At 33.2% G+C, this 27,896-nt stretch overlaps 2 protein-coding genes across 2 annotated transcripts; both read right to left on the bottom strand.

Moving 5' to 3' along the window:
• Positions 1-1,505: 1,505 nt before the first annotated feature.
• Positions 1,506-12,655, bottom strand: LOC110737532. Its single transcript, XM_021917877.1, has 8 exons — positions 12,503-12,655; positions 12,187-12,357; positions 11,648-12,105; positions 4,029-4,392; positions 3,639-3,890; positions 2,289-2,510; positions 1,741-2,022; positions 1,506-1,613 (listed from the first exon to the last, which is right to left on the bottom strand). Exons 1-8 carry the CDS (start codon positions 12,653-12,655, stop codon positions 1,506-1,508), a joined length of 2,010 nt encoding a protein of 669 aa, XP_021773569.1.
• Positions 12,656-17,071: 4,416 nt separating this feature from the next.
• Positions 17,072-21,310, bottom strand: LOC110737750 (wall-associated receptor kinase-like 8). The gene is made up of 2 exons (XM_021918091.1): positions 20,294-21,310; positions 17,072-18,667 (listed from the first exon to the last, which is right to left on the bottom strand). The coding sequence occupies exons 1-2, from the start codon at positions 21,198-21,200 to the stop codon at positions 17,277-17,279; spliced, it is 2,298 nt and encodes a 765-aa protein (XP_021773783.1). The 5' UTR covers positions 21,201-21,310; the 3' UTR covers positions 17,072-17,276.
• Between the last annotated feature and the right edge of the window lie 6,586 nt (positions 21,311-27,896).

The raw sequence follows: 27,896 nt of genomic DNA, 5'->3' as shown, positions 1-27,896 counted from the left end.
TATAATCAGAAACACAAGAAATCAACTATGAAACACCAGATATACTAATTGAAACATCAAAAAATAAAAAATGGAATACCAGTGATGTTTAGTGAAACAGTGTCATATTTTTACCATGGTAGTTGGGAAATTGCCGTACTTTGCATCCATTTCAACACCTTCTTCTAGAAATCTGTTGTCTATAATTTGCAGTTGCTTGCGTGAAAAATTGAAACAGAACAGATAATAGTGGTCAAATGCTGGGACGAGAAAGAAAACCTATAATGAAACAATAAGTAAGTTATATGTAACATTAAGTAAGTCTTTTTAAGCAAATATATATGCTAAGAATCAGTACTAGTTTAGTATCTAACCAAATCTACTTTGTCAAAAGAAGTTATTTTAGAATGATTCATCTCGTCCACCATCCTGCTCTTGAAAGCGTTGTATCTCTCTACAAACTTGGTATTTGGCGTAAAGTACTTGTTACCGCACAGCATATTCTGTTTATTCCCGGGTAATTAATCATTGTTGTAGTTGTTAGTGTATCAGGAATATTATAATGTATCAATACTATAAAACTGAAGTATTTTATACGGAGCATAATATATTAAAAATGAAACATTGGCACTATGTAGTGGAACATTGGCACTATATAGTGAAACATTGGCACTATATACAAAGAAACAATTGATATATAATATGAAACAACATAAATGAAAAATGAAACATCAAATGTATGAAACATTGGCACTATATAGTCAAACATTGGCACTATGAAATGAAACAGCGTAAATGAAAAATGAAACATCAGATGTATGAAACATTGGCACTATGTAGTGAAACATTGGCAATGTATACAATGAAACATATTGTATGTACAATGAAATATATTTAATTTAATATGAAACAAAAGTAATGAAAAATGGAACAATATGTTAATGAAACAAATTATATGATAAATGAAACATTAGAACTTAAAATTGAAACTGTAAAATAATTTTAGACATAATTACCCAACATTCAGAGGAGCAGAAAAAACGGTTGATAGCGCCTGGTTGCCTTCTTTTGTTTGCCATGTTAAGGATGTGGCCCCAGGAGTCTATTATATTGTTGACCACATGGTTGTCACCTTGTAGTCCTAAAATGTCTTCCCTACTGATGAAGTTAAGCCCGTCATTGTACAGCTGCTCACTGAAATTGATGGGACAGGAAAACAAATTAATGAAACAATATGTATATAATATGAAACAATGTAATATTGTATATAATATGAAACAATATGTACATAATATGAGACAAAGCATTCCAGGAAATTCTCACGATTTTGGGCCTGCACAAAAGGCATATTCGGCGGCTGTTCTTTGTAGGGCATCAATTTTTGCTGAAATTTTTTCATTCTGCACCATGAATGGGGATCGAAGGTGCACAGGAAGATTTTGTGTGATTCTTTTTTCTCTTTGCAAACCAGTCACTGGCTCCTCAGAATGTTGCATTGTTATCTTATGAACGATGGATTCAGTGAGTTACTCCAAGTGCTGCTTCGTTGGAGATTCTTCCTGCTCTAGTGACTTTCCTTTTGCTGGGGGTGTTGGAGGCAACGCCTGTGAACCTACAAATAGATTATAGTTTGGCTGGAATTCAAATAATGGAACAATGTCATGAACGAAATCATTGTGGGGTGTAGCTTGTGGGGGTACAACATTCTAGGGGGGGGGGGGGTTCATCTTGTTGTTCATCTTGTGGGGCCTGAAAATTTGCCCATGCTTTGTTCATCACATCACTGAGCTCAGATAAAAACGCTGGCTCATGAAATAAGTTCTCATCTTGAGATAGAAAACCCGGGGTGTTGATTCCTTGGGAACTCATAGTGGGCTGTACTGATGTGTACTTGCCCCATACATTTCTTATGAGCTCCTTCATCTCATCTGGGATATCCACCTCCTCAATCAATTTGTATGCCTTGTCAATCAGTGCATACATTGACTGGACATGGCCAGTAAGTTCCTTGGAAATGTTGTTGAATTCATCAAGTATAAATCCCTATAACACACCAACAATAGCATGTGGCCAATATGAAACATCAGATTTATTATATGAAACAGCGTAGACAAAACATTAAACACCCGAAATGTATGAAGCAATAGGTATATAAAATGAAACGATAGGCATATAAAATGAATCAACATACATCTAAATCATATACATTATTTTGAACCAACAATAATATGTAATGAAACAAATTATATTTAATATGAAACAATGAAACATCATGTATATTAATTGTTTTTTTTTTTTTTTTTTTTTACCTTAACATCTTCAGGAGCAGAGGACGACGAAGGGCCTTGATTTTCTTCACCAGAATTTGTGTTTATAGCAGTTAACCTGTCAAGGACTTTACCTTGTCCAAATCCTCTCTTCTTTTCCACCTTCATTCGTTCTTGTATCATCTGCTTGTTCCAAACGGCTATTAGGGGTATTGTCCTTCGTGGTTGAGCTGTACCACGCTTCAGTCTATCAAAGTACATAACCTGTTTGAGCAAGTATGAAAAATTGTTGGTTGACATTTTGAAACAACAGGCATATAAAATGAAACAGAACATACATTTGATATCACATATTTTAAATATATGTTGTTACATATTTAACATATGGTGTTTCATTTTATAATAAATGTGATTTCAAATGTATGTTCTGTTTCACAATAAAATGAAACACCATCTGTTAAATATGTAACAACAGTTATATGAAACAACAGTAATATGTAATGAAACAAATGACATATAATGTGAAACAGCATAAGTAACAATGAAACATCGATATATGAAACAACAGTAATATGTAATGAAACATATGGCATATAATGTGAAACAGCATAAGTAACAATGAAACATCAGGTATATATATGATGTTCCATTTTATATGCCAACTGTTTCATATTTTAAACCAACATTTTTCTACATTTTAAACAGGTTATGTACTTTGACAGAAGATATCAAAGTACAAATATTACCAGTTCGTTTATCATATGTAACAACAAATAAACAATATGAAACAGTTGGTTTTAAATATGAATATGTAACAACAGACGTTTATTATGAAACTGCATATTTATTATAAGAAACATAATATATTTAACATGAAACAACTTACATAAAATATGAAACAACTAATGCAAGTACTCAAATTAACAGTGTAACAGTAAGGATTATTTTAGTAACATTGTAATTCTTCAGTGAAACAGTTTATTTAGATTCTGAAACAATATCTGAATTCCAGATCTGAATTCCAACATCTGCACAACTTTATGAAACAACTTACATAAAATATGAAATAGCTAATAGTAAAGCAAGTACTCAAATTAACAGTGTAACAGTAAGGATTATTTTAGTAACATTGTAGTTATTCAGTGAAACAGTTTATTAGGATTCTGAAACAATATCTGAATTCCAGTATCTGAACAAGTTACGTAAGCAACTTACATTGTGTTGCTAATACTGAAACATTATGTATTTAACATGAAACAAATTTCATAAAATATGAAACAGCTAATACTAAAGCAAGTACTCAAATTAACAGTGTAACAGTAAGGATTATTTTCGTAACATTGTAATTATTCAGTGAAACAGTTTATTAAGATTCTGAAACAATATATTTACCATCAAGAATGGCAGAGGTCCTGTGAAGTATGCAGCTCCTTCTTTCCATTCTGCTACGGAGTTTATCAGATTCTCAAATGTGTATGTACACCAGTCGTAAGTCTTAATTTGTGAGACATTCTCACAGCAATACAAAAATTTAAAATTTAATGTTGAACGAGATGTAGATCGTACACAACAATTTATGGCAGCCACAATGAAATTCCAGATGAATTCATTGGTTACATCTTCATCTTTTTGGGTCTCAATCAGCTGTATTAATGAGGTATTGGTTGGACTTCCATCATCAAATTGATCTCTCCATTTTTGCAGGAAAACCTGCGATTCTTCATCCTCTTCAATCCACTTATTGTCTTAAATTTCTCTCCCTCCAATTGGAAGACCAAATACAGCATGGACGTCTTCCGGGAGGACTTCTATCTCCTCTCTATTTGGCAATTGAAGGGAGGCTCTGTCGGGGTTGAACCTTGCCACAAGCTCGTGACAAAAACTGTTTTTGTTAGAATCCAGGTCCAATAGTAGGAAGGACCCAAAGCCTACATCCCTTACAGCTTGCTTGTGAGCTTCCGGAAGTCCTACAATAACATGTTTCATGAATTTGGCTGGTGGAATACGTTGTCTAAATGCCACTTGTTCCTCCTCATCACTGTCTTCTTGCACATGTTTGATTTTTTTCCCCTTCGCAGACTGTACATTTGCTGGAGTTTCCTTCCTTTTTTTTGGCACGGGTACCACTTTTTCCTTATCAGCGACGCTAATATAAAATATGAAACAAAATAGATTTAATGCATGAAATAATGTAATTACTATATGAAACAATACATGTATTTTATGGAACATAATTAATAAAAAATGAAACAGAATTGTTATTATTCTGGAAAATGGAAAACTGAATTAATTTATATATTACATGAAACATTTATATGAAAAACTGAAACAATTTGCATATTTTATGAATCATCATTAAAAAACAATTCAACTACATTTTAACATAACGTTGACAACACAATTGTTTGGAACATATACATAAATAAATGAAACATTTAGTGTGATTTTTTGAAACATAATGTATAACATATCACTACACCTAGTTCATATGGAACCCAACTATATGAAACAAGCAATATAATAAATGAAACATTAATCTGAAACAATTGAGACATCTAACAAACAAAACGAACGCATATCACTACATTTAGTTCATAAAGAACCCAACTATATGAAACAAGCAATATAATATATGAATCATTGATATGAAAATATGAACCATCTTACAAACAAAACGAAACCATATTACTACATCTAGTTCATAAAGGACCAAACTACATGAAACAAGCAATATAATAAATGAAACATTGATTTGAACAATTATAACACTTTATATATTTTATGAAACATCATTAAATTACAATTAATCTACATTTTAACAACACAATTGAATGTGACATTAGTTTATTTAATTTTGAAACAATAACAACAACTTATGGAACAAATCAAAATTACTCTTATAATTCAAAACATAACAACGTTCAGAAACAATGGTTCATTTTTCCGTTACAATAATTCCAAATACAGAAACACTATAACAAAATTATGGAACAAAATTAATTTGATACTAATTTTAAATCCCTAGTTGCAGTAATTTGAAAAATGCCAAAACACAATCTATATAATTTTTGAAACCCTAAGTATAATTCGCGCGACATTAACAATAAAATTGGAAACATTACTTTGTCAATTGAGCTTCCGCCGTTGGTGGTTGTACGTTTTCCATCGGTTGTTTGGCTGCAGCGGGAACGCCGGCCTCCTCCCTAGTTGCAGTAATTTGAAATGCCAAAACACAATCTATGTAATTTTTGAAACCCTAAGTATAATTCGCGCGACATTAACAATAAAATTGGAAACATTACTTTGTCAATTGAGCTTCCGTCGTTGGTGGTTGTACGTTTTCCGTCGCTTGTTCGGCTGCAGCGGGAACGCCGGCCTCCTCCGTAGGGTTTTCCCCCTCCACTCCATCCAACTCTCTTCGCAACCTTTCTCTGTTAAAAACCAAACATTTTGAAAATTTAAAACCCTAACTGTTTACATTATCTTATTTTCATCATAATTTACTGAATTATAAAAAACTTACTGAAATTTCTTGAAACTCTCCTTGCTTCGGTAGTCCTTTTTCTGCGTTTGTTTTTTCATTTTGCTAACAAAATCGAGAATGGGTATTTTTGGGTAGTTTTTGGGGTTTTTATAGAACAGTGTAGCAGTTACTTCCGTTTTTCTCCCAATGGAAGTTATGGGCGCGAACACAATTGAAGTAAAATAATTGGTTTTTGAAATGATGTAAATTTGTAAGAATAATCGGTGTGTAAGGGAAGAAAACCAACCGTCAGTTTTGATTAGACATTAAAATTGCAGTTTTAAATTTTCGAGGGAAAACGTGATCATTGTCTCAATAAATGCACAGTGGGTATACATGTGCATATGTCTAATCTCAGCCGTTAGTTTCATAATTTTTAATGGCATAAGATTGGTTCTCATTTTAACTTGGTTCTCATATAAGGCTTATATGAGAACCCCCTTAAAATAAGAACCAATCTTGCACCATCAATTATAAGATTATGGATGGCTGAGATTAATTATCACTTTCCCATGCATTTTCTTGGGAACACGCATTTCAGTCATTGGTACATGCTTTTTAATTTTTTTTTCCTTATTTTCTGCATTGAAACAACGATTTATGTACTATAAAACCAAGAGATTCAGCCATTGAAGAGAGAGAAAATGGAAAATCTGGTTTCATTTTAATTTAGCCATTGAAGAGAAAGAAATGAAGGCAGATTTCAAATGAAGATTTCTCTCTCATAAAGAAAGCTTTTGAAGCGTTTTTTTTAATTTGATTATTTTTTTGTGTAGAATAAGCATACAAAATTTCATAATTTTTGGAGTTCGTTTGATATTTTTTTTGGTAGAATTTTCGAAGTAGTGCAAAAAAGGAGCAAATCTGGAAAGACAGATTTCAAATGAAGATTTCTCTCTCATAAAAAACCCTTTTGAAGCGATTCTTTTTTTGAATCTGCTTATTTTTTTGTGTACAATAAGCATACAAAAATTTCAGAATTTTTGGAGTTCGTTTGATTTTTTTTTGGTAGAATTTTCGAAGCAGTGCAAAAACAGAGCAAATCTGTGTGTGGAATATCATTCAATTCTGGAACAAAATAAATAATATTTATGGGACAATGGTTCATATTTCTGGAACAAAATAAATAATATTCAAATGAAATATTATATGAAACATCAATGATTTTTATGTATTAAACAATATCATTAGTATATGAAACAATACATATATTTTATGGAACATTAGTAGTATAAAATGAAACATAAGGTATGTTTTTTGAAACATCAATAAGGTATAAGAAATCACTGTAAACCTAGTTCATATAGAGCCCAACTATATGAAACAACCAATAATATATATGAAACATTAATATTATAAATTGAAACACTTGATATATTTTACAAAACATCATTAACGTACACCAACTACACATAATGGATGGTTGAGATTAATTATCACTTTCCCACGCATTTTCTTGGAAACACGCATTTCATTCATTGGTACATGCTTTTTAATTTTCTTGGGAACACGCATTTCAGTCATTGGTATATTTCACACATATGGTATGGAACAATGTATAATATTTATGGGACAATAGTTCTTATTTCCGGAACAATATAAATAATATTCGAATGAAATATTATATGAAACATCAATGATTTTTATGTATAAAACAATATCATTAGTATATGAAACAATACATATATTTTATGGAACATAAATAGTATAAAATGAAACATAAGGTATGTTTTTTGAAACATCAATAAGGTATAAGAAATCACAGTAAACCTAGTTCATATAGAGCCTAACTATATGAAACAAGCAATAATATATATGAAACAATAATATTATAAATTGAAACACTTGATATATTTTACGAAACATCATTAACGTACACCAACTACACATAATGGATGGCTGAGATTAATTATCACTTTCCCATGCATTTTCTTGGGAACACGCATTTCAGTCATTGGTACATGCTTTTTAATTTTCTTGGGAACACGCATTTCAGTCATTGGTATATTTCACACATATGGTATGGAACAATGTATAATATTTATGGGACAATTGTTCTTATTTCTGGAACAATATAAATAATATTCGAATGAAATATTATATGAAACATCAATGATTTTTATGTATAAAACAATATCATTAGTATATGAAACAATACATATATTTTATGGAACATAAATAGTATAAAATGAAACATAAGGTATGTTTTTTTAAACATCAATAAGGTATAAGAAATCACAATAAACCTAGTTTATATAGAGCCCAACTATATGAAACAAGCAATAATATATATGAAACATTAATATTATAAATTGAAACACTTGATATATTTTACGAAACATCATTAACGTACACCAACTACACTTAATGGGTGGCTGAGATTAATTATCACTTTCCCATGCATTTTCTTGGGAACACGTATTTCAGTCATTGGTACATGCTTTTTAATTTTCTTGGGAACATGCATTTCAGTCATTGGTACATTTCACACATATGGTATGGAACAATGTATAATATTTATGGGACAATAGTTCTTATTTTTGGAACAATATAAATAATATTCGAATGAAATATTATATGAAACATCAATGATTTTTATGTATAAAACAATATCATTAGTATATGAAACAACACATATATTTTATGGAACATAAGCACTATAAAATGAAACATAAGGTATATTTTTTGAAACATCAGATAAGGTATAAGAAATCACAATACACCTAGTTCATATAGAGCCCAACTGTATGAAACAAGCAATAATATATATGAAACATTAACATTATAAATTGAAACACTTGATATATTTTACGAAACATCATTAACGACGTATACTTCAACTACATTTTAACGTAACGTTCGAATTTATGTGAACCTTGCATTTTACTGAACAATCTCTTGGTTTTCCAATGCAAGTTAACATGTTTCAATGCAATAAATAATAAAAAGCATGTAATAATGACAGCTTTTGACAGATTTTGTATCCCAATACAAAAAACAATATCATTAGTACATGAAACAACACATATATTTTATGGAACATAAGCACTATAAAATGAAACATAAGATATATTTTTTGAAACATCAGATAAGTTATAAAAAATCACAGTACACGTAGTTCATATAGAGCCCAACTATATGAAACAAGCAATAATATATATGAAACATTAATATTATAAATTGAAACACTTGATATATTTTACGAAACATCATTAATGACGTACACTTCAACTACATTTTAACGTAACGTTCGAATTTATGTGAACCTTGCATTTTACTGAATAATCTATTGGTTTTCCAATGCAAATTAACGTGTTTCAATGCAATAAATAATAAAAAGCATGTAATAATGACAGCTTTTGACAGATTTTGTGTCCCAATGCACAAAAATTAAAAAAAAAATACAAACAATCATTACAATTAATGAAGGTGGCCCACGTGAATTCCCACTAATGAAACAATAAATCTGAACCATTCATCTAATAAAAATGAATGGTGTTAGATGAGTTCTCATTTTAAAATGGTTCTCACCTAAGCCATGGGTTCTCACATGATCCCATTTCTATATATATATATATATATATATATATATATATATATATATATATATATATATATATATATATATATACATACATACATACATACATAACTGTGTGTGTGTGTGTGTGTTTTTTTTTTTTTTTTAAGCCAAACGAACATCTCCTATATTATATTAGTGATTGTAGAGTTAGGATTTTCCTCTCTTTATTAATTCTTCAAATTTTCTACTGAATAAAAAGTGAATGCTAACATTTTTAAAATTTTATTATAGCTATAAAGTTAATTAGTTAGAATATTTAATATAATGTCCTTCAATTTAGCTCAATTAATCTAACAAGAGGGATTACGATTTATTATGTTTTGCTTAAAATATTTATATTACACACTTACCTGTAAATTTTTATTATTAAAACCGTGCATCGCACGGGACTAACCTAGTTACAGAGTTTTTTAGGAAACTAACAAGTTGAATTGGTATATATACGTTTTTTTTTTTTTAAATTTTAATTTAATTTTTTTTTTGTTTAAAAAAAACAAAATAGGAGGAGAATACAATGTGTGCATTATTCTCCATGAAACTAGCTTTGTTGCCCTTGTATTGTAGTAGCACTTGTATTATCAACAGGTCTTTCTTTCTTAACAGTTTCCACCTTATTTATGAATTTCTCCGGTATCTCTCATTATCTGGCACCTGCACAGTGCACATTACAAGATACTTGTGAGCATCCAATTATTATTATTATTACTATTATATTATTATTATTATTATTATTATTATTATTATTATTTTTTTTTTTTTTTTTATTATTATTATTATTATTATTATTTTTTTTTTTTTTTTAGATTTTTTTACTCTTTTTATAACATTAAAAAATGTATTAAATAATATAAATTATTAGTTATTATCAATTAAGATTTTATATTAATTGTTATTATTATTATTATTATTATCTATTATTATTAAATATTAATTATTATTATTATTAATTGTTATTTTTAAGCAGGCAGAGCATAGCAAGCAGGCAGAGCAAAGCAAAACAGATTTCAGCAGAGCAGAGCAGGGCAGGGTAGAGCAGAGCAAAACAGAACAACTCAAAAGAACAGGGCCTTAATCTAGTAAAAGACGTAATAACCTAATAACTGCAAAAGGTAAGAATGTATCAGTAAAACTAACATCGAGAATTCGATTCTAACATGACATTTTAAGAGCGGAAACTTCATTTATTTGTTAACCATGTTTATTCTTATGATGGAGTTTCAGTTGTAAAATTTCATCCTTGATTTTCTTGAAATATGTAACAAAAATAGCACCATTTAAAGCAGAATTACTGTTAGGAAAGGGCCTAAGAGATAAATCAGTTTTGTGAAACTTGAACCAGAGCAGTTTCTAATTGATTAATGATCATATAAACTCCAAACTGTGAAAATTTATAACAAATCAGCATAAAACTGACCCATCTAGACAGAGCAGCAATGTTGTGAGTTATATTAAAGGAGAATGCTAGAAAATATTATTATGGAAAAGCGAAAGTACGATATATATCAAGTGTATTGCAGGGAATAGTATTTACTTGTTCGCGTACCTGCTTATGGAATAACAATGATCATAGAGAAGCAGCGGGAATAAGACATAAACAATCCTATTGAATTTGAATGAAGAAGATGTGTTTAATGTAGGACCAAACCTCCCCGGGGGGTTGTTTTTGACATCTACTCTTCAGGCTTTCTGAACATCCCACGAGCACAAGTTGCTTAAGAGATGTGAGTTTGGACATCCAATTCGGTATTGATTCTAGTCTTTCATGAAAGTGAATATTAAGGCATTCGAGGGCAGCCAAGGATTGCATCCAATCAGGCAGACTCACTAGCTGTGGCAGATCATTAAATGTCAAGTCGCGGAGGGAGTAATGAAGGGATCACCATGCCCAGCCATCTTCAGTCTCTTCTGATAGCCTCACATTAGGACACTTTCGTATTGTTAAGTTCTTTAAGGCAGTGAGATGCTCTAATCCTCCAGAAACACTCCTTAGTTTGTCACTTGCGAAACACCTCCTCTACTTCTTCCAAGCTCTCCACCTCCCCCGAGTCATTAAATTCTAATCATTCAAGACTCTGAAAAGCCATCATGGGCAGAGAATTTTACCACACCACATTGTCTATTCTCACTTTCCTGAATTTTCAGTATCAAACAATGACTGCGACAATTTATCATAAGAGAATGCTGATGAGGGAGGAACCTCTCCTATTTTTTCATCCCCCTTGGTTTGTAATATTTTCAGTCTTTTGTTGAAGTCTCGTAACCATATATCTTCAACCTTGGAGCACAGCAGAATACAAGTCAACTCCGGGCAGCTCACTGTACGCAAGTGAGAGAGACATAATTGCATGTTTTTTGTTATCTTCAAGGTGAAGAAAATCATCTCTCCATCCTTTCAACTTTGGCAAACGAAACAAGTGCAGGCGTTCCAAGGAGGGGAAGATTGATACTCCTTGAGCACATTCTGATCCAGGCGTGGAACTGAAAACTGATTGACTAATTTCTATATACTCCAACTTAGGTAAACTACTAAGGCTGAGGGATTTGAGATGACGCAGGCTTCCAAGACACGGCAGGTACTGCAACTCCTTACAATTCTTAAGAAGAATATACGCAAGATTTGGAAGAAGTGTTGTCCAACCAGGCATTCTCACACCACAGTACCCAGATACTAGTAACTGCTTGAGATTTGAATGTGGTTGCAGCTCTTCCATCAATCTTCTTGCTTCCTCAGTATCCACATCTCCATCTACTTTCTGATGATGAAAATAAATCTTAAGGCACTGGAGATGTTCCTTGCGTCTTAGATAATGTCATTTAGTTCTGCTGTCATCTACCTTAACAACATTATTAGACCACTTAAACTGGATACAAAGCAGACCTTTGAGGTTGTTCATAGCCTTAAGATCTTCCAGTCCATCAAACCATTGCTTCGCAGTTGAATAAATCCCTTTACCACCGACTATAAATGTATTAGCCTGCGAAGGCAATTCAACTCTGCCATCCCCCTGGGGAAACAAGTTATATTCGGCAATACAAAGTCCTAAGCTGCACCAGCCTACTCAACTCTTTTGGCAACTCTTTCAATTTAGAGCAGCCAAATAAATTTAAGGTTTGTAGATTACATAGTTTTGTAATCGACTTTGGAAGCACTTCTAGTCTTTGGTTTTGAGAAAGATCCAAATTCCCCAAGTGCAACAATTCACCAATCGATTCAGGCAATGTTTGAATTTTTGAATGACTCAAATCCAAAGCCCTTAGGCGAATGCAATTAGCTAAAAGTGCCTCTACGTATAAATGTTCCATTTTAACGACTACTTGAGTGATTGACCCCATTGGCCAGATACGTTCGAATATGGGACATGTATAACAAACATCTTGCACTTTCGTTTCTGGTAACAGACAAATGGCGAACTTTATAATTAATCCAAGTTGCCGCCTAAGTTATCTGTTGCACAAATCTCTTGTTTGGTTACTATTTGAGCAACATCATGCATAAGATCGTGTATCATAAAACACATAACTTCACCACTTCCATTTCTTCCTACGTCATGAAAGAAACATCTTTGCAACAAAGTTGAAAAAATTCCTCTGTCGCATCTTCAATGTTTTGACCTTCATATAAAGGGATGATATAGCCTTGTGCCATCCAAAGGCTTAGTAACATCTCCTTTTCTATCCGATAATCCTTAAGAAACAACGCACAATAGCTGAAACAACTTTTCAGAGGAGACTCGAGATTGTAATAACTCAGCTTCAATATAGGCATGATGTCATTCTGGCTCTCTCTGAGGTTGGCTAATTGTATTTGCGCTAGTGATAGCCACTTACTCTTGTCTTGACCATATAAGAGACTTCCTACCACTCTTATAGCAAGAGGGACTCGAGCACAACCTTTTACAATCTCCTTCCCAATCTTGACCAAGTCGTCAGGAGGGTTAGACGATTGTAATCCAAAGCCATCCTTTCAAATAAGCACCATGAATTTTCCTCTGACAAGCCTTGGAGCTGGTGTGTTATATTATCTCCTATAAATTCTGTCGTTGCTTGCGAACGTGTTGTTACCAAAATCTAGCTTCCTCTTTGACCTCCTGTGAAGAATCTTTCCAGGTCACACCACTGATCACACTTCTCAGACCATAAATCATAAAAAACAAGCAAGTAATTTTTGCCTGCTAGTTCAATTGCGTAGCTGTTTTTGTACGTGATCCAAGGTTGAGTGTTTGTGACGCTCACCAGTAGCTGAACCCAAAATCTTACAAAGAATTTCTTTTACATCAAGTTGCTTCTGTTCTTGATCAGAAACACAAGTCCACATCCTCAACGGAAATGCAGTTGTAACCCTTGGATCGTTATGCACAAGTTGAGCAAGTGTTGTCTTGCCTAATCCTCCAATTCCCACGATCGTGAGAAAAAATACATCACGTTGCACATTAGAATCGAGCATCATACCAACAATCTTCTCCAAGTCATCCTTTCTTCCAATGATATCGCCTGCATCTACATAGGAACAGGGCTCGGGCCTTCCCCTCCAAATAGGCTCGGGATCATGCTTAAAGCTAAACTGAGTGTTACAAGCAATAGCATCCAGCTTCTTCCTGATTTTCTTAACCCCTCGAGACATCCTGTAAGCTAAACCTAATGGGTTGGAATCAGAAGAAACGACACACCTTTCTAGAGAGACTACCACCAGCCTCCAAGAGTTGCTTCTGCTGAGCAAGAGTAACAAACTCGTCCAGTAGATCATCTGCTTCAAAGACTCCGTCCTTAAGCTCCTCGAGCTTATACTGTGCTTCATGAGAGAGCTCCAGCTTGGCCTCTGCATCAAGAAGCACAGCATTGACGGCAGAGACGGTGTGTCGGAGATCATCAAACTAGGATTTGTAGCCACAGATTGAAAGGATCTCTTGGAGCTCTGAACACTGCAACGCTGTAAGCAGAGTTTGAGTAGCTCATAGAACTGTGCCAACAATATCCATTTTTGTTTCTGAAAAAAGATGCAACTGAATAAGAAAATGATTTGCAAGCTCTGCTATATCCACTCAAAAGAAAAAATAATGCAAATAAACATTGAAATTATTGTTATGGGTAAATTTCGTAGGGGTCAAAGTCAAAGAAAGTCAACGACAGAGAGATAGAGTTGACGTCCTGCCAGGTTCGACGAGTGGAGTGAGTGTAACCACTCTCCTATTTCCTAGGAAGAGATAAGCATGAAAGACTAAGTCTCCTAGCAGCAGGGTCAAGCCGTTTGTCAAGCTGGGAGAAGTGCCATGAGTCAAGGAGTTTGTTGCCGGAAATCAAGTGAAGCATCTTATCACCTCCAACGGCTACATCATGACCTAAATTATGTCTATATAAGCATCTAGCCGTGGCATAGAATATACATTGCAACCTAGCTACTTACACCTACCTATCATACATTGTAATCATCTTTGTTCAATCGTTTTACATAGTAAAGTTTAGTAGATCCTCATTCTACCCGCGGTTTTTTACCTTCGGTGGGTTTTTCGCGTCACTAATTTTTTGTGTCATTTACTTATTTCGTTATTGCTTTTCTTTAAGGTTTTATTTAGTTGATTCGTAACCTAGATTTTGCTATTCAATCCCACTTGACGAAATTTAGCATAAACAATTTGGCGCCGACTGTGGGGATACAACTAGATAAAAATCTTAAAGCTTAGAAATTTTAACCCTACCCTTTTTCGCAATGGATTTCGGTGATATGACTCTCGAGCAGAAAAGAGAAGCCTATGAGAAAACTAAGGTTCATCTCCTCGCAGTTTAAGAATCCAACGAACGCCTAAGCCGTGAAAGAGAGGCGTCAGCATCTGATGCAGCTAACCTCCGTCAACAACTGGAATCCGCCTAGAGCAACCGTTGTCGAGATCCAAGCTGGCTGGAGATGATCATGACGATGCGTTCCCTGGAGCTACTGGAGTCCCCGCATGATGTCGACACCAAAACCAGCGGCGAAGAAATGGATACTGAGCCTTCAGGAACAAGGAACGAGACTTAAACCCCGAACAACAGGCAGCAAGGAAATTTCCAAACTCCAGAGAATGAGCGTCATCGCGACGATCGTGAACCGAGTCAAATTGAACTACTGCTCGAGAAGCTAGCAGTTCTTGAGAAGCAGAATTCCAAAGTGCTGATCATGATGAAGAGGATGCCAAGTGTCCCGATCCCAGTCCAGAGAGAGGCTTCTAACGGATTTGCAGCAACGCCGTTCAGTGATGAGTTGTCCAGAGCTCGCATCCCTAGAAGACTGTCGCTTCCAACATTTACTTCACTCTACGACGACACTACCTGTCTAGAGCAACATGTCGAATATTACAAGCATCAGATGTGGAAAGCATCAATTTCGTTCGAGTGCTTGGAAGCATGCATGTGCATCTTTCGGCGCGACGCTGATTGGACCTGCCCTTAAATGGCTCGGCAAACTCAAACCCGGTAGTATCACTACTTTTTCCTATGTTAATTAACAAGTTTTATTCCCATTTTGAAAGTAGCAAGCAATTCCACAAGCAAACTAGCGACCTGTACCAGATCGTCCAAGGACAAAAAGAAAGCATCAAGATTTATTGGACCAAGCTCAACAAAGAGAAGGTCTCTATCAAGAATGTCGACAACAAACTGCCATTGAAGTCTTCCGTCGAGGACTGCATACCAATTATGATTTATACAAGGATATGGTCAAGTACCCCTGGTCGACATTTGAAGGAGTCCGGACAAGAGCAATGGCCCAGATGTGCTTCGACGAAGACGTGATCAACCGCAGTTCCGGCCACAACAACAGGAGCTCAGTCGACTGGAAAGTCGCAAACAACCAGCGAGGATCATGGCAACACCAGCCTTACGAGACATCAGGTAGATAACGGTTTGTTAATAGTATGAAAGAACAGGTTGCCAACGCACCAAAATTCCCTGAAATATCATAATATGGTTTTGATGTCGACGTAGTAGCTATGGTGAATGCGTTGGAGCTGCTAGGTAACAAAGTTCGTCGGCCGTCGAAAAGCACCAAGCCAGATTCCGAGAAAGATATGAGCAAGTGGTGTGAATTCCTTAGCGACCATGGGCACAAAACAAAAGATTGATATGCTTAAAGAAGAGAAGTAGCCTTCCAGCTGAAGAGAGGCAACCTCAAGCATCTGATGGGCAAGAAGAAAAGCAACGACATCAAGGCTGTCTCGACGACGAAGCCGCCTAAACCTCCCGCACCTACTGTAGTAGTTAATGTTATTTCTGATGGTTCAGATAGGAAAGGTTTTGGATAGAAGTTTGGGAAAAAAATTGGGTTGGTTTAGGTGAATTAGATGGAAATGAGTTAGGCTATGGGTATGGTTTCAAGCACTCTGCAGTGAAAGGTTGTTCATCATCGGGTTTGGATGTAGGGAGACATAATTAGGTGTCTACAATATAATACATAAATCAAGTAGAGTCAATCTATTCTTGATATGATCAACTTATAGCAATAGTATATGACCAAAATACTGAAGATATCTACATGATAAGGCTACCACCCTTATATGATCAAATGATAGCATAATAACAGAATAGGGAGAGGAATAGAGAAAGAAGAAGAGGAAATTTAGGGGAGAGAGAGAGAGAGAGAGGAGAAGAAGAAGAAGAAGAAGAAGAAGAAGAAGAAGAAGAAGAAGAAGAAGAAGAAGAAGAAGAAGAAGAAGAAAGAAAGAAAGAAAGAAAGAAAGAAAGAAAGAACGGAGAGAAGGATTTAGCGTAATTATCATTCAATGAGAATTAAAATTCCAACTGATTTAGTTCTTTATAGAAAACTTAACACATCTTACAATTACACAAAAATAACAGCATATGCAAATAAACTGGAAAACAATAAATATGAAAATAACATAATTTCTTAACAAACTTTCCCGCCAAAAACAACACTGCCAAGTCCAGCTTCTCATTACTCTATATCACTACAACGCCTGGTGTCAGATAAAAAAGACACTTCAGCTGATCTAAAATAAGGTGTTTCCATACTAGATGTAGAGGAAGCTACAACATTTTCATCATTTGATTTGCAAGTTATTCCAGCAGTCAACACTTGCTCGAGTATTGAGCTGGTTTGTACTTCATCGGTTTGGGCCAATTTAATATGACGAGACTCTGCTGTCTCTAGTACAAGTAGAACTTCTTTCATAGCGGGTCTTCTCTTACCTTTCTTATTCAAGCATTGTATTGCAAGATCAGCAATAGTGTAAACCTCTTCCTTCGAACTCTCTTTTAGCAATTGAGGGTCCACAATGACAAGTAATTGAGAGTTTTTCATATGTGAAAGAAACCATGAAACCAAACTTCTTTCTTGTTCGCACATAGCACGTATTGCCTTTTGTCCTGTTAAAAGTTCAACAAGGACCACACCGAAACTATAAACATCACTCTTCTCAGTATATTGGCTTGTCTCAAAAAATTCAGGATCTAAATAACCAAATGTTCCCTTAACATCTGTGCTTACATGGGTTTGATCGAGAGCCACATTTTTTGATAACCCAAAATCCGATAACTTTGCCCTGTACTTATCATCTAATAGAATGTTGGAAGATTTGATGTCCCTATGAAGTATAGGAACATAAGAAAATGAATGTAGATAAAGAAGTGCTCTTGCTAAATCGGAAGCAATTTGCAAGCGCATTGTCCATGTGATTGGAAACTCTTCATATAGATGATGGAGATTATTGAAAAGAGTTCCGTTGGGGATAAACTCGTAAACTAGTATTGGGACTTCCGAATCCAAACAGAATCCTAGTAACCTGACTATACTCCTATGAATTACTTGAGACATGATAACAACTTCGTTGATGAAATCTTCTTGCTGGCTTTCATTCAATGTCGTAGATTTTTTTACAGCAACAAGTCTCCCTTCACCTAGCATTCCCTTATAAACAATACCTTGCCCTCCTCGTCCAAGTATCCTACTCTCATTAAAGTGGTCTGTGGCTGTTTCCAGCTCATCAATGGTGAAGAAATATGCTCTTTCCATTAAGCGTTCATCAGACGACATACGACGTCGCATCAACAAACCACCATTTTTCTTAAAGTTCTTAGCTTTTTGCTTAACTACCTTTCTTTTTTTGTTCATAAAATACAACCACCACCCAACTGGAGGCAAAAGTAGCAATCCCAATACTGCACAGATATATACAGCTACTTTTGGAAAAGAATTGACACAACGTGTTCCATTCTTCCAACCATCTCCATGATATCCTCTCGGACAAGAGCATTTGTAGCCACCCTCCGTGTTTATACAAATATGAGAACAATGAGTACTTGAAATATTTGTACATTCATCAATATCTGCAAGAAATTTATACCAAGAGCTTTTATTAATAGGAAACAAACCATTATTGTAGACAATCCAATCACACGCCCATCCCTAGGGCAGGGCATAAGGTGTCATCGCCCTAGACCCCAGGGGAAAAGCCCAATACTATTAAAACTTCGGAATTTTTTTAAAATATCCTACTTAATGATTCATAGCTTTTTATTTCCCAAATTTCAACTTTCAAGCAATATTTACTATCTATCTTTGCCCTTAATTATTTCCCCAAATAATTTTTTTCTTGGTCGTATAACTTCCCTTCCAAAAATATAGATAAAAATTAATCTCTTCTTATTCGGATTCAATGGAATTAATAGTTATCTTCTTCCCATTAATTTTTTTTCTTGTAAAATTCTAACTTCATTAATCTCCTAAAACAGCTCTAATTCAAGTGGTGGTATTTGGTTCACAATAGTCACCTATAATTCTAATTCCTCCATTAATTGTTAATTGCAACAAAGGGGGTGTGCACGGAACCCAAGACAAAACTTTCCAAACAAAATTAGTGAAACATAAGGGCAGTAATTAAGAAGGAGTGAGGGTGGATAATTAGTTTGGCTTAAAAAGTCCAAGTTCTGTAATGTTAAAATTCTTTTTTTTTTTTTTTTTTTTTTTTTTTAAAATTACAATTTGGGTATGTATACAGTAATTTTAGTTGCTTATTATTTACTGTATAATTAATTTGTTTGGGTATAATATAATGAATACGAAGTATTATTCTATTACTTTTAAGTTTTTTTAATTTTTTTTCTTGTTATATTTGGTATTTGATGTTTTTTACTAAAGATTAGCATTGATGTGTACATTCGATTATTTCAAAGAAAAAAAATGAAAATGAAAATTCATATATATATATATTTATATATATTGCAATTTTATTTAACATTTTTACTTTACTTGATAATTAGGGCCCAATTGTCATTTCGCCCATACGCCACCAAAAAGCTAGGAACGGGCCTATCTGTTCACTTTTATGGTAAATGTTTAAAAACTTTGTCTATAATAATCTATATCTATATAACTATTTGAAAGTCGAATGTATGAGAAGGCTCTAATATATTTTCATAACGTGCCACCTCAACAATCACTTAAAAGGAAATAACATAATAACAATCATATTTAAGGATTAAGGAGTGGAGCTTGCCCAAGATCGAGTGACCTGGATTTGATCCTTACCCACCCCTCTTGTGATAGGAGACAACCCCCCTCCCCCTAACACACACACACACACACCCTGCTTATCTTATCGTGTAAAAAAAATGATAATAGTTATATCATATCCTATAATATTATTTCATGTCATACTATAAAAGTCAATTTGATAGAAATTTTTATTCATGTGATAAAATTATTTACTAAAGAAAACTCTGACCAACGAATATGATGGTAATGTGAATTAAATCTGTTTAACAGTTTGCATGGTAATCTAAGTAATAAACAAATAAGATTAAAAACTGCTCCTAAAAAGTACTACATGTCCATACTGTATAATAATTACCATTTCTTTGTAGTTTTTAAAAAGTCTTCCATTAAATAATACCCAAAGCCAATATGGTATAACTTTTTTTTGAAAAAGAAAGTAGTCGTAAGTAATAACTGACCTGTACATCCGGGACGAAGATAAGGATTACCCTGGTAACCAGGAAGACAACTACATTGTTGGCCACAGCCACCATGGCAAGGCTTATAATCGTGACATTTGATGTTAATGTGATTAGTAAAATCGTTATATGATACTGTTGGATAAGCGGAAGAAAAAGTATCATACCGAACAAACCAATCAATGACGACCGGAACAGTGTCTCTTGTTCTCTTGGCGAAGTCAGGGTCACCAAGATCAGCAACAGTGAAGTTGAACTTACTCGGTTTCCCTATGAAAGCGTAGCCATATGGATTACGCTTGTCAACCGTTGTGTGGTTCTTCAAACTACCTAACATTAAGTTATATTTAAACAACGCGATTGGGATGGATGTTTGGCAGCAACCAACCCCTGAACACGATCCGTTTACCACGACTGATAAATCTTCACACCCTGCAATGCACCCACCTGTTAAAGCAGATTCAGAGGCACTAACCCTGCCAAGTACGGCATAATCATCACAGCCAATGGTGATAAGCTTGTTCTCGGTGTAGGAATATACCATTGGATAACTTGATATATCTGCTTCATCTTCTACAGAAGTTGAATTTACAACTTGTCCTTTTTTGTAGAATGCAGTTGCCACAAAGCTCTTAACAAGGATCTGCCCGTTAATGGATATGTTAAGAATCTCAATGTTTTTGCCTTTTAAAAAGGCTTTTGGCGGATGATCGGCAGTCTCGACGCAACTTATGTTGTAGAATTCATTTAAGAAACATGCATCCCCGTCTTTGCTGCTGCCGATACCATACGGGTAGGGAATACTTATGTTTCCGCAGCTAGGTTGGCAGCCAGGTTTCGCAATGGGGGTTGCCAAACTTAACCATACTAGTGGGAAGAGGAAGCAGAAGGCTCGTACCGCTAACATTTTTATCTTTTAATTTAGCTTTTTATTTGTGGTTTATGATTGTTTTATAAGGTGAATTGTGAAATATAGACAAAATTCTTGTATTTGTAAACCAAGCTAATACAAGGTGCATTGACTTGACCTAACGACGACTTTGGCCAATATACTAATATACATATTCAATGTCATGTTACGCGTCTGGTCCCATATTCTCCGTAATACTTGCTTTAATTCTCATGACACGGATTTTTAAGAGCAATAGTTTTTCTCTAACACGGGGTTTTAAGTGGAGTAGTAGAAATTTTTTAGCTGACACGTTTTGATTTTAGCACTGTTCATACAATTTATTTTGACCATGTTTTGTGTTTTAAACGTAATGAAATATATATTTTAAAAATATCAAACTTTTCATAATTTTTTATTATCGGTAATTAAAGATATTACGAAGTCATGGTTGAATTTGAACACTGACAAACGTGACTAAAGAAACACGTCAACTAAAAAGAAACGGCGAAAGTATTATTTTATGCTAGAAATTAGGTTAGTTGAAAAAAAAATGAAGGGAAAAAAAAGTGAGTATAGTGGAAAGGAAATAGAATATAAAATATATCAAAATACGATATGAGAAGACTACTAGTGGACAGAAAAATAGTAAAATATTATTAAAAGTTTCTAATAAAATAAATGGAGCAAGTAATAAAATACAAGCGCAAAAGAATAATGTGGAGCAAGTAATAATGTACGGAGGGAGTAACAAATTTGTAAGTGAAAATATCACATCTATTCTATTAACTAATATTAAGACAAAACATGTTAACATCATCCCTTCCCCAAATTGTACACACGCTCTCACATGAATTTTTTTTCCCGCCAATTTGCTATGATGACATCATTTTTTTTTCTTTTACCTTTGTTTATTATCCTATAAACTTAATATTTCAATGTTTAAAAGTATTCATTGTGATTTTTTTATTTATTTTATTTTATTTTATTTTATTTTTATTTTTGTATATTTTACAAGTAGTATGCTACATTAGAAATTACTAATCATGTATATAGTAAATTTACACAGTAGAAAACTTTCTTATTTTATATTATAAACAAACAAATCTCACAATGTGGTTATTAAAACCATATATCACACAAGAACTAAACTAGTTTAGTTAACATTTCATCAAACACCCTTTGTGCATTCTTATGACGTTTCATTATTAGTGAGCAATGTGATAATCTTTCATAGACAAAGATTGTTTTGCTGCGCTTCAATTATCTATGTTTAATGAGAAGAATTATGGTACCGCCGCGGTTTGTGACTATAAAGTGCAAACTTTTAGAAAACTAAAGGAGAAAACTTTGAAAGAGAAAATTAGTGGAGATAGCTTTTTGACTAAAAAAAGATTAAAAAAAGAATATTAGTGAAGATTACGTTTGAAAAACAATATTAATAGAGATTAATCAATTCGAAAAGAACTAATCCATGTACTGATCTTGAATATAATATGCACCGAATGAAAGCAGCTTAAGAATAATTAAATTAGGGAGCAGGCTACAACAATATGATTATATAAATGAAGGAAGCTTCTATCATAGTCGGTGGACTATTTTTTAATTTTTATTCCCATCGACTACATAATATGTTAGATCTACACCGTTGTTATTCTAATTGTAAAATCTTTATCGCCTAATCTGATGCTTGGGCAAAACATGTTGGGGTGTTCATCTCAAGTCCCATATAAAAAGATTAAGGAAGTGAAAAGCTCCTTATAAGTGAGAGCACACTCTATTATTATTATGAGGTTTTTTTGGAAAGGTGTTTAAAAACAAATTCGTGTGAGCTAATCCCAAAGCGGGCAATATAATACTAATGTGGACCAGAGTGTGCCTGCGATCCGTCAAGGTTGGGTGACCCGGCCCCAACAAGTGGTATGATTGTGGTGCCTTGCGTCGAAAGTCGTCCTGATATTGTGGCTCATGCGGCGTGTCCCGTGGTGATAGCAGTGGTGCAAGATAGTTTCGCTGAAGGGGAGGCCATAAGTTATGTGGTCCTTGGTCTGAGGGGAGGTTTGTTGGGGTGTTCATCCCAAGTCCCACATGAAAAGATTAAGGAAGTGAAAAACTCTTATAAGTGAGAGCACACTCCATTAGTATGAGACCTTTTGGAAAGGTGCCAATAAACAAGTTCGTGCGGGCTAGGTCCAAAGCGGACAATATCATATTTATGTGGAACGGAGTATGCCTGCGTCGGTCAAGGCGGATGACCCGGACCCAACAAAACATTCATTAAGGAATTGTTTATTTGGTCAATTAAGAAAATTATTTTATCTTCAACCTTCAAATTTTTATTTATTTATTTATTATTATTATTTTTTTTTTTAACAATCCAACCTTCGTCTTTAATCTTATATAACCTTCATTTAAATTTCAACCTTTATATAACTTTCAACCTTAAAATAACCTTCATCTCAACCTAGTACTCTTCATTTAAATTCAATCGTAGTGTACGTCTCCGATTTATAGTTTTGATATACTCCTTCCGTTTTTTTTTATTTTGCATCACTTGTAAATACACGGAGTTTTAGAAGAATAATATAATATTGTGAGTGGATGAATAAATTATTATACTAAAAATAAGATAGGGACCATGAAAGATAAAGTATGTGAGGGATGATATATATTATTATTATTATTATGTAAGTGGGAACCATGGTAGAGAGAGGCATGATAAAGTAATTTGAATGAGGTTTAAAGTAAGAGAGAGAAATGATAAAATATAGTATAAAGTTATCATATATAGAAGTGATGATTTCAAAAAAAAAACACCCATAAAAGAAAAGTGATACAAATAAAAATAAAAATAAAAATAGAGGGAGTATTAATGTAATTTAGATAAGGAATTATATATAGTTTAGAATCATACATATATCACGTGTGTCCACGTACCATTGATGAACGATGATAAATTTCAATTAAAATTCACAGAAAAAACTCAAAATGATTGTTTAACCCTTTATTTAATAATTAGAAAAACCATTGTTAATAATCAAGGAATTACAATCTTTTAATATTTTGGATAAATCTCAACCTTTAATCTCACTCAATCTAACGGCTCACGTTTCAGCCGTTTTAATTAATGTCATTTTCATAATTTCGTAGTTTTTCAAATTTTTTCTAGTTTTTTTTTTTAACTTTTAAGGCAATTTCATTTACTTTATGACTCATTTCATTTACTTTTAAAGTTTTACTAACTTTTCATTTACTTTTTAGAAATAAAACTAAAAATTACTTTGTAAAGTTGAAATATTACGAAAATGCCATTAATTACACGGGAAGCATGTGGACCGTCCGATTAATATGATCTAAGGGCCCAGATTAATTCTTAGTTCTTATTATAACCTTGGTTCTCATTATAAATATAATTATATATATATATATATATATATATATATATATATATATATATATATATATATATATATATATATATATATAGAGAGAGAGAGAGAGAGAGAGAGAGAGAGAGCGGACCGGGTTTTTAAGAGAGCCACATAGGATTAAAATTTTATAACGCGCCATGTAGAATTATAATTTTTAGTTATAGCCATTAAAATTTTAGATTTATAATTTGTTTAGATTTAAATCATTCAAATGCCACATAACCAAAATTGGAGATGATATTTTAAAGTTTAAATTAATTAAATATACAATATTATCTTTTGAGATTATGAATTTCACTAAATATATAACGAATGAGAAGAAATTCACAACATTTATTTTAATATAAAATTAAAAATTGATATACTATTTACAACGAATAATCTATTAAATTAAAGTACAACGAATAAAATAACAAATTTTATATCACATACATACAAAAAAAAATTATTTGTTTTATAAAATACAAACAAACCGTGCATTGCATGGCTTCATCGTATATAAATAAAGTAGGCATTTTTCGAGAGCATTCGGCGCGCCACATAAGTAAAGGTATTATCTTGACCAATTAAAAATTAGATTTGTATTTTATTTTAGAATTAAAAAATTCACTCGCCACCCAAGCAAAAGTAACAAATGAAATTTAAGAATTTTTCCACATAGATAAAAACAACAAATAGTGATTAATTAGGATTTAAATTATTTAAAAAACTAGAAATTATTTTTACTTTTTTTAAGAACTAAAATTTATTTGTTCTTTAGATATTACAATTTAAATTATTTAAAAAACTAAAAACTATACAAAATAAGGTATGAAAAAATCATGCGATATTTTTTTAGAGTATTTGACGCGCCACATAAGCAAAGGTATTATGCGGACCAATTGTAAATTAGATTTGTATTTTATTTTAAAATTAAAAAATTCACTGGCCACCTAAGCAAAGTGAGGAATGAGATTTAAGGATTTGACCACATAGGTAAAAACAACTAATAGTGACTAAATAGGATTTAAATTATTTAAAAACAAAAACTTATCTTTTTAAGAGCTAAAGATTATATTTAGATATTACAATTTAAATTATTTAAAAAAACTACAAATTATACAAAATAATTTATAAAAAAAACTTGCATCCACGGGCTTAAATCTAGTTATTCATGAATAGTATAATGATTTTGTGGTCTAAAAAATCAGTTTTATTTTTTAAACGATATGCTCACCATGAAGCTCTCAAGTAAATATTAGGAATTTTTAGGTACACCAGGGTGTACGGTGCACCCAACCAATGTGAATTTTCATATTAAAATATATGTATGTTAAAAGGGAAAAAAATTAGTAAATGTTTTAAAGAAATCTAAAATGAGTCTAAGGAATGAAGAGATAAATCTAGTAGAGTGTAAAGGAGTTTTAACATAATTGGAGATTAAAAAAATAATTATATTATATATAATATCTTATGTGTTATTGGATTAAAGTCTTAAGACAAGACTGCGCTAATCTTACTCTTACTTCCTCTATTGGATTTTAAATACAACAATTCTCATAATATTGAGCATTACTTCCTTTATTGTATTTTAAATACAACAATGCAACCCGTATCTTAATTATGTATAATACTTTGACATAATTTTTTGTATTTTTCATTTAAATTTAATTTATAACAAACTTTGTTTTCAATTTATTTATTGTAATGAAGTAGAAAGTCTTGTATGGACCCATTCTACTCTAAATCTATAATAGGCTCAATATTTGACACTCCCAAATAATATAGTCACGATGTGAATGATATGTCACTTTTTAGACGATATAACTATCTTGTTGTGAGTCATATTTTGAATAATATAGTTGTATTTTTATATAATTTAGTCAGGTGATATAGCTTTTGGATGATATAATTATCTTTCGAATAATATAATATGTTTAATACTTTTTTAATTATATATTTACTTTTTGAAGGAAACATTTACATTGCAAATAATATAATCAATTTCTCGATAATATAATCACTTTTGAATGATATACTAACACATTTATAATGTTATAATCACTTTTTATATGATATAATAGATGGTTATGGGTGCACAATAAATTATTGTGCATGGGTCTACTCTAGAACTTTTATTGATGAAGTTTATAATAAGAAATTTTGTCAAATAACACCTTTTATAAGACTTTAGAATAGTAAAAAAAACACAAATGTGCACCGCCAAATGGGCACCGGTTTTCAAAAACCGGCGCAAAAAATACAAGCTAGACCCAATAAAATTAAAAGGGCACTGGTTTACCGATGCCCTTAATAATTTAAAAAGGAAAAACCAAGCATAGTAAATTAGGGTAGTGGTTAACTGATGCCATTTATAATTAAAAAAATAAAAACAAGTAAACCCTCATTCAGTTTCCTTTCGCTCTCTTGTTCTTGTCCAGTCGCCCCCTGTCTCTTTCTCTCTCTATCTCTTCTCTCTTTATCGAGGTTTTTCACCGCCACCCCTTCCACCACCACCCCTTCCACCATCAGCCTACTTCTTCTCTCAATTTCTTTTCTCTCCTCATTCTTCACGGCGTCAAGGCGATGATGGTGACGGTGGTCGCGATCTGTGGTTGGATTTTTGGAGTTTTCTTCTCGAGTCCTGATGAGATAGAATTTTGATGCTTCTGATCTTACGATTCATAAGAATTGGGTCCATGGCATTCGGGTTCCCCTTCAAAAGCAGGTATGAAATTGCTTTTCAGGGTTTTTGTAATTTAAGGTTTTTTTTTAAATTTGGGTTTCTTTAAATTTATGGATTTGTTTCTTTTTAGGGTTTAATTGAGGAATTTTTTAGTTGGGATCAGTTCTTCAATTTGTTGATTGTCTCTGAGATTTCAATGTTTTGCATAATTACTTGTTTGTCTTAGGATTCATCTAGAGTTTGACACTACTGCCCTCCTTGCTGCCCCATCGTAGCCCGAGCTCCTCCTCGCTACATGTTGTTTCTGCTACCTTCTCTTTATAATTGGTGGTGCTGAGTGCTGCTCGTAGTTCAATTGTGAGGTCTAGACTCTCCCTTTCCTCCTGCCTTTATCTATAACCGTCACACCTCTACTTGAACTTTCACCCCTTTCGCCACTTTCATAATCCTTAGGTTGCTTATCCCTATGAACCATCTTGTCTTTACCCTTTCCTTTTACCCAACTCTTCTTCCTAGGCATGATAGGAGTCTTAAACTCAATTCCTTGTGATCTCGGACCAAGACGATCTTTAGGGGGGCGCCTTCTTACCTCCAAGTCATCCCTTCACATCAACATCC

Source organism: Chenopodium quinoa, unplaced genomic scaffold, assembly GCF_001683475.1.
Source record: "Chenopodium quinoa cultivar QQ74 unplaced genomic scaffold, ASM168347v1, whole genome shotgun sequence".
Taxonomy (NCBI): Eukaryota; Viridiplantae; Streptophyta; class Magnoliopsida; order Caryophyllales; family Amaranthaceae; genus Chenopodium; species Chenopodium quinoa.
The sequence above is the reverse complement of the archived record's forward strand: the minus strand, read 5'-3'. Positions and strand labels throughout refer to the sequence as shown.

Bases quoted from the DNA above. Each gene is read 5' to 3' on its own strand.
- LOC110737532 (XM_021917877.1), bottom strand. From the start codon at position 12,655: ATGGAACATTTATACGTAGAGGCACTTTTAGCTAATTGCATTCGCCTA. The intron at 3,891-4,028 runs GTATTTGGTCTT...TCATTAATACAG, and splicing joins TCCCGGAAGACGTCCATGCT to CTGATTGAGACCCAAAAAGA. The intron at 2,511-3,638 runs GTAAATATATTG...TTGCTCAAACAG, and splicing joins GACCTCTGCCATTCTTGATG to GTTATGTACTTTGATAGACT.
- LOC110737750 (XM_021918091.1), bottom strand. From the start codon at position 21,200: ATGTTAGCGGTACGAGCCTTCTGCTTCCTCTTCCCACTAGTATGGTTA. The intron at 18,668-20,293 runs GTCAGTTATTAC...AATTTCTTGCAG, and splicing joins TCTTCGTCCCGGATGTACAG to ATATTGATGAATGTACAAAT.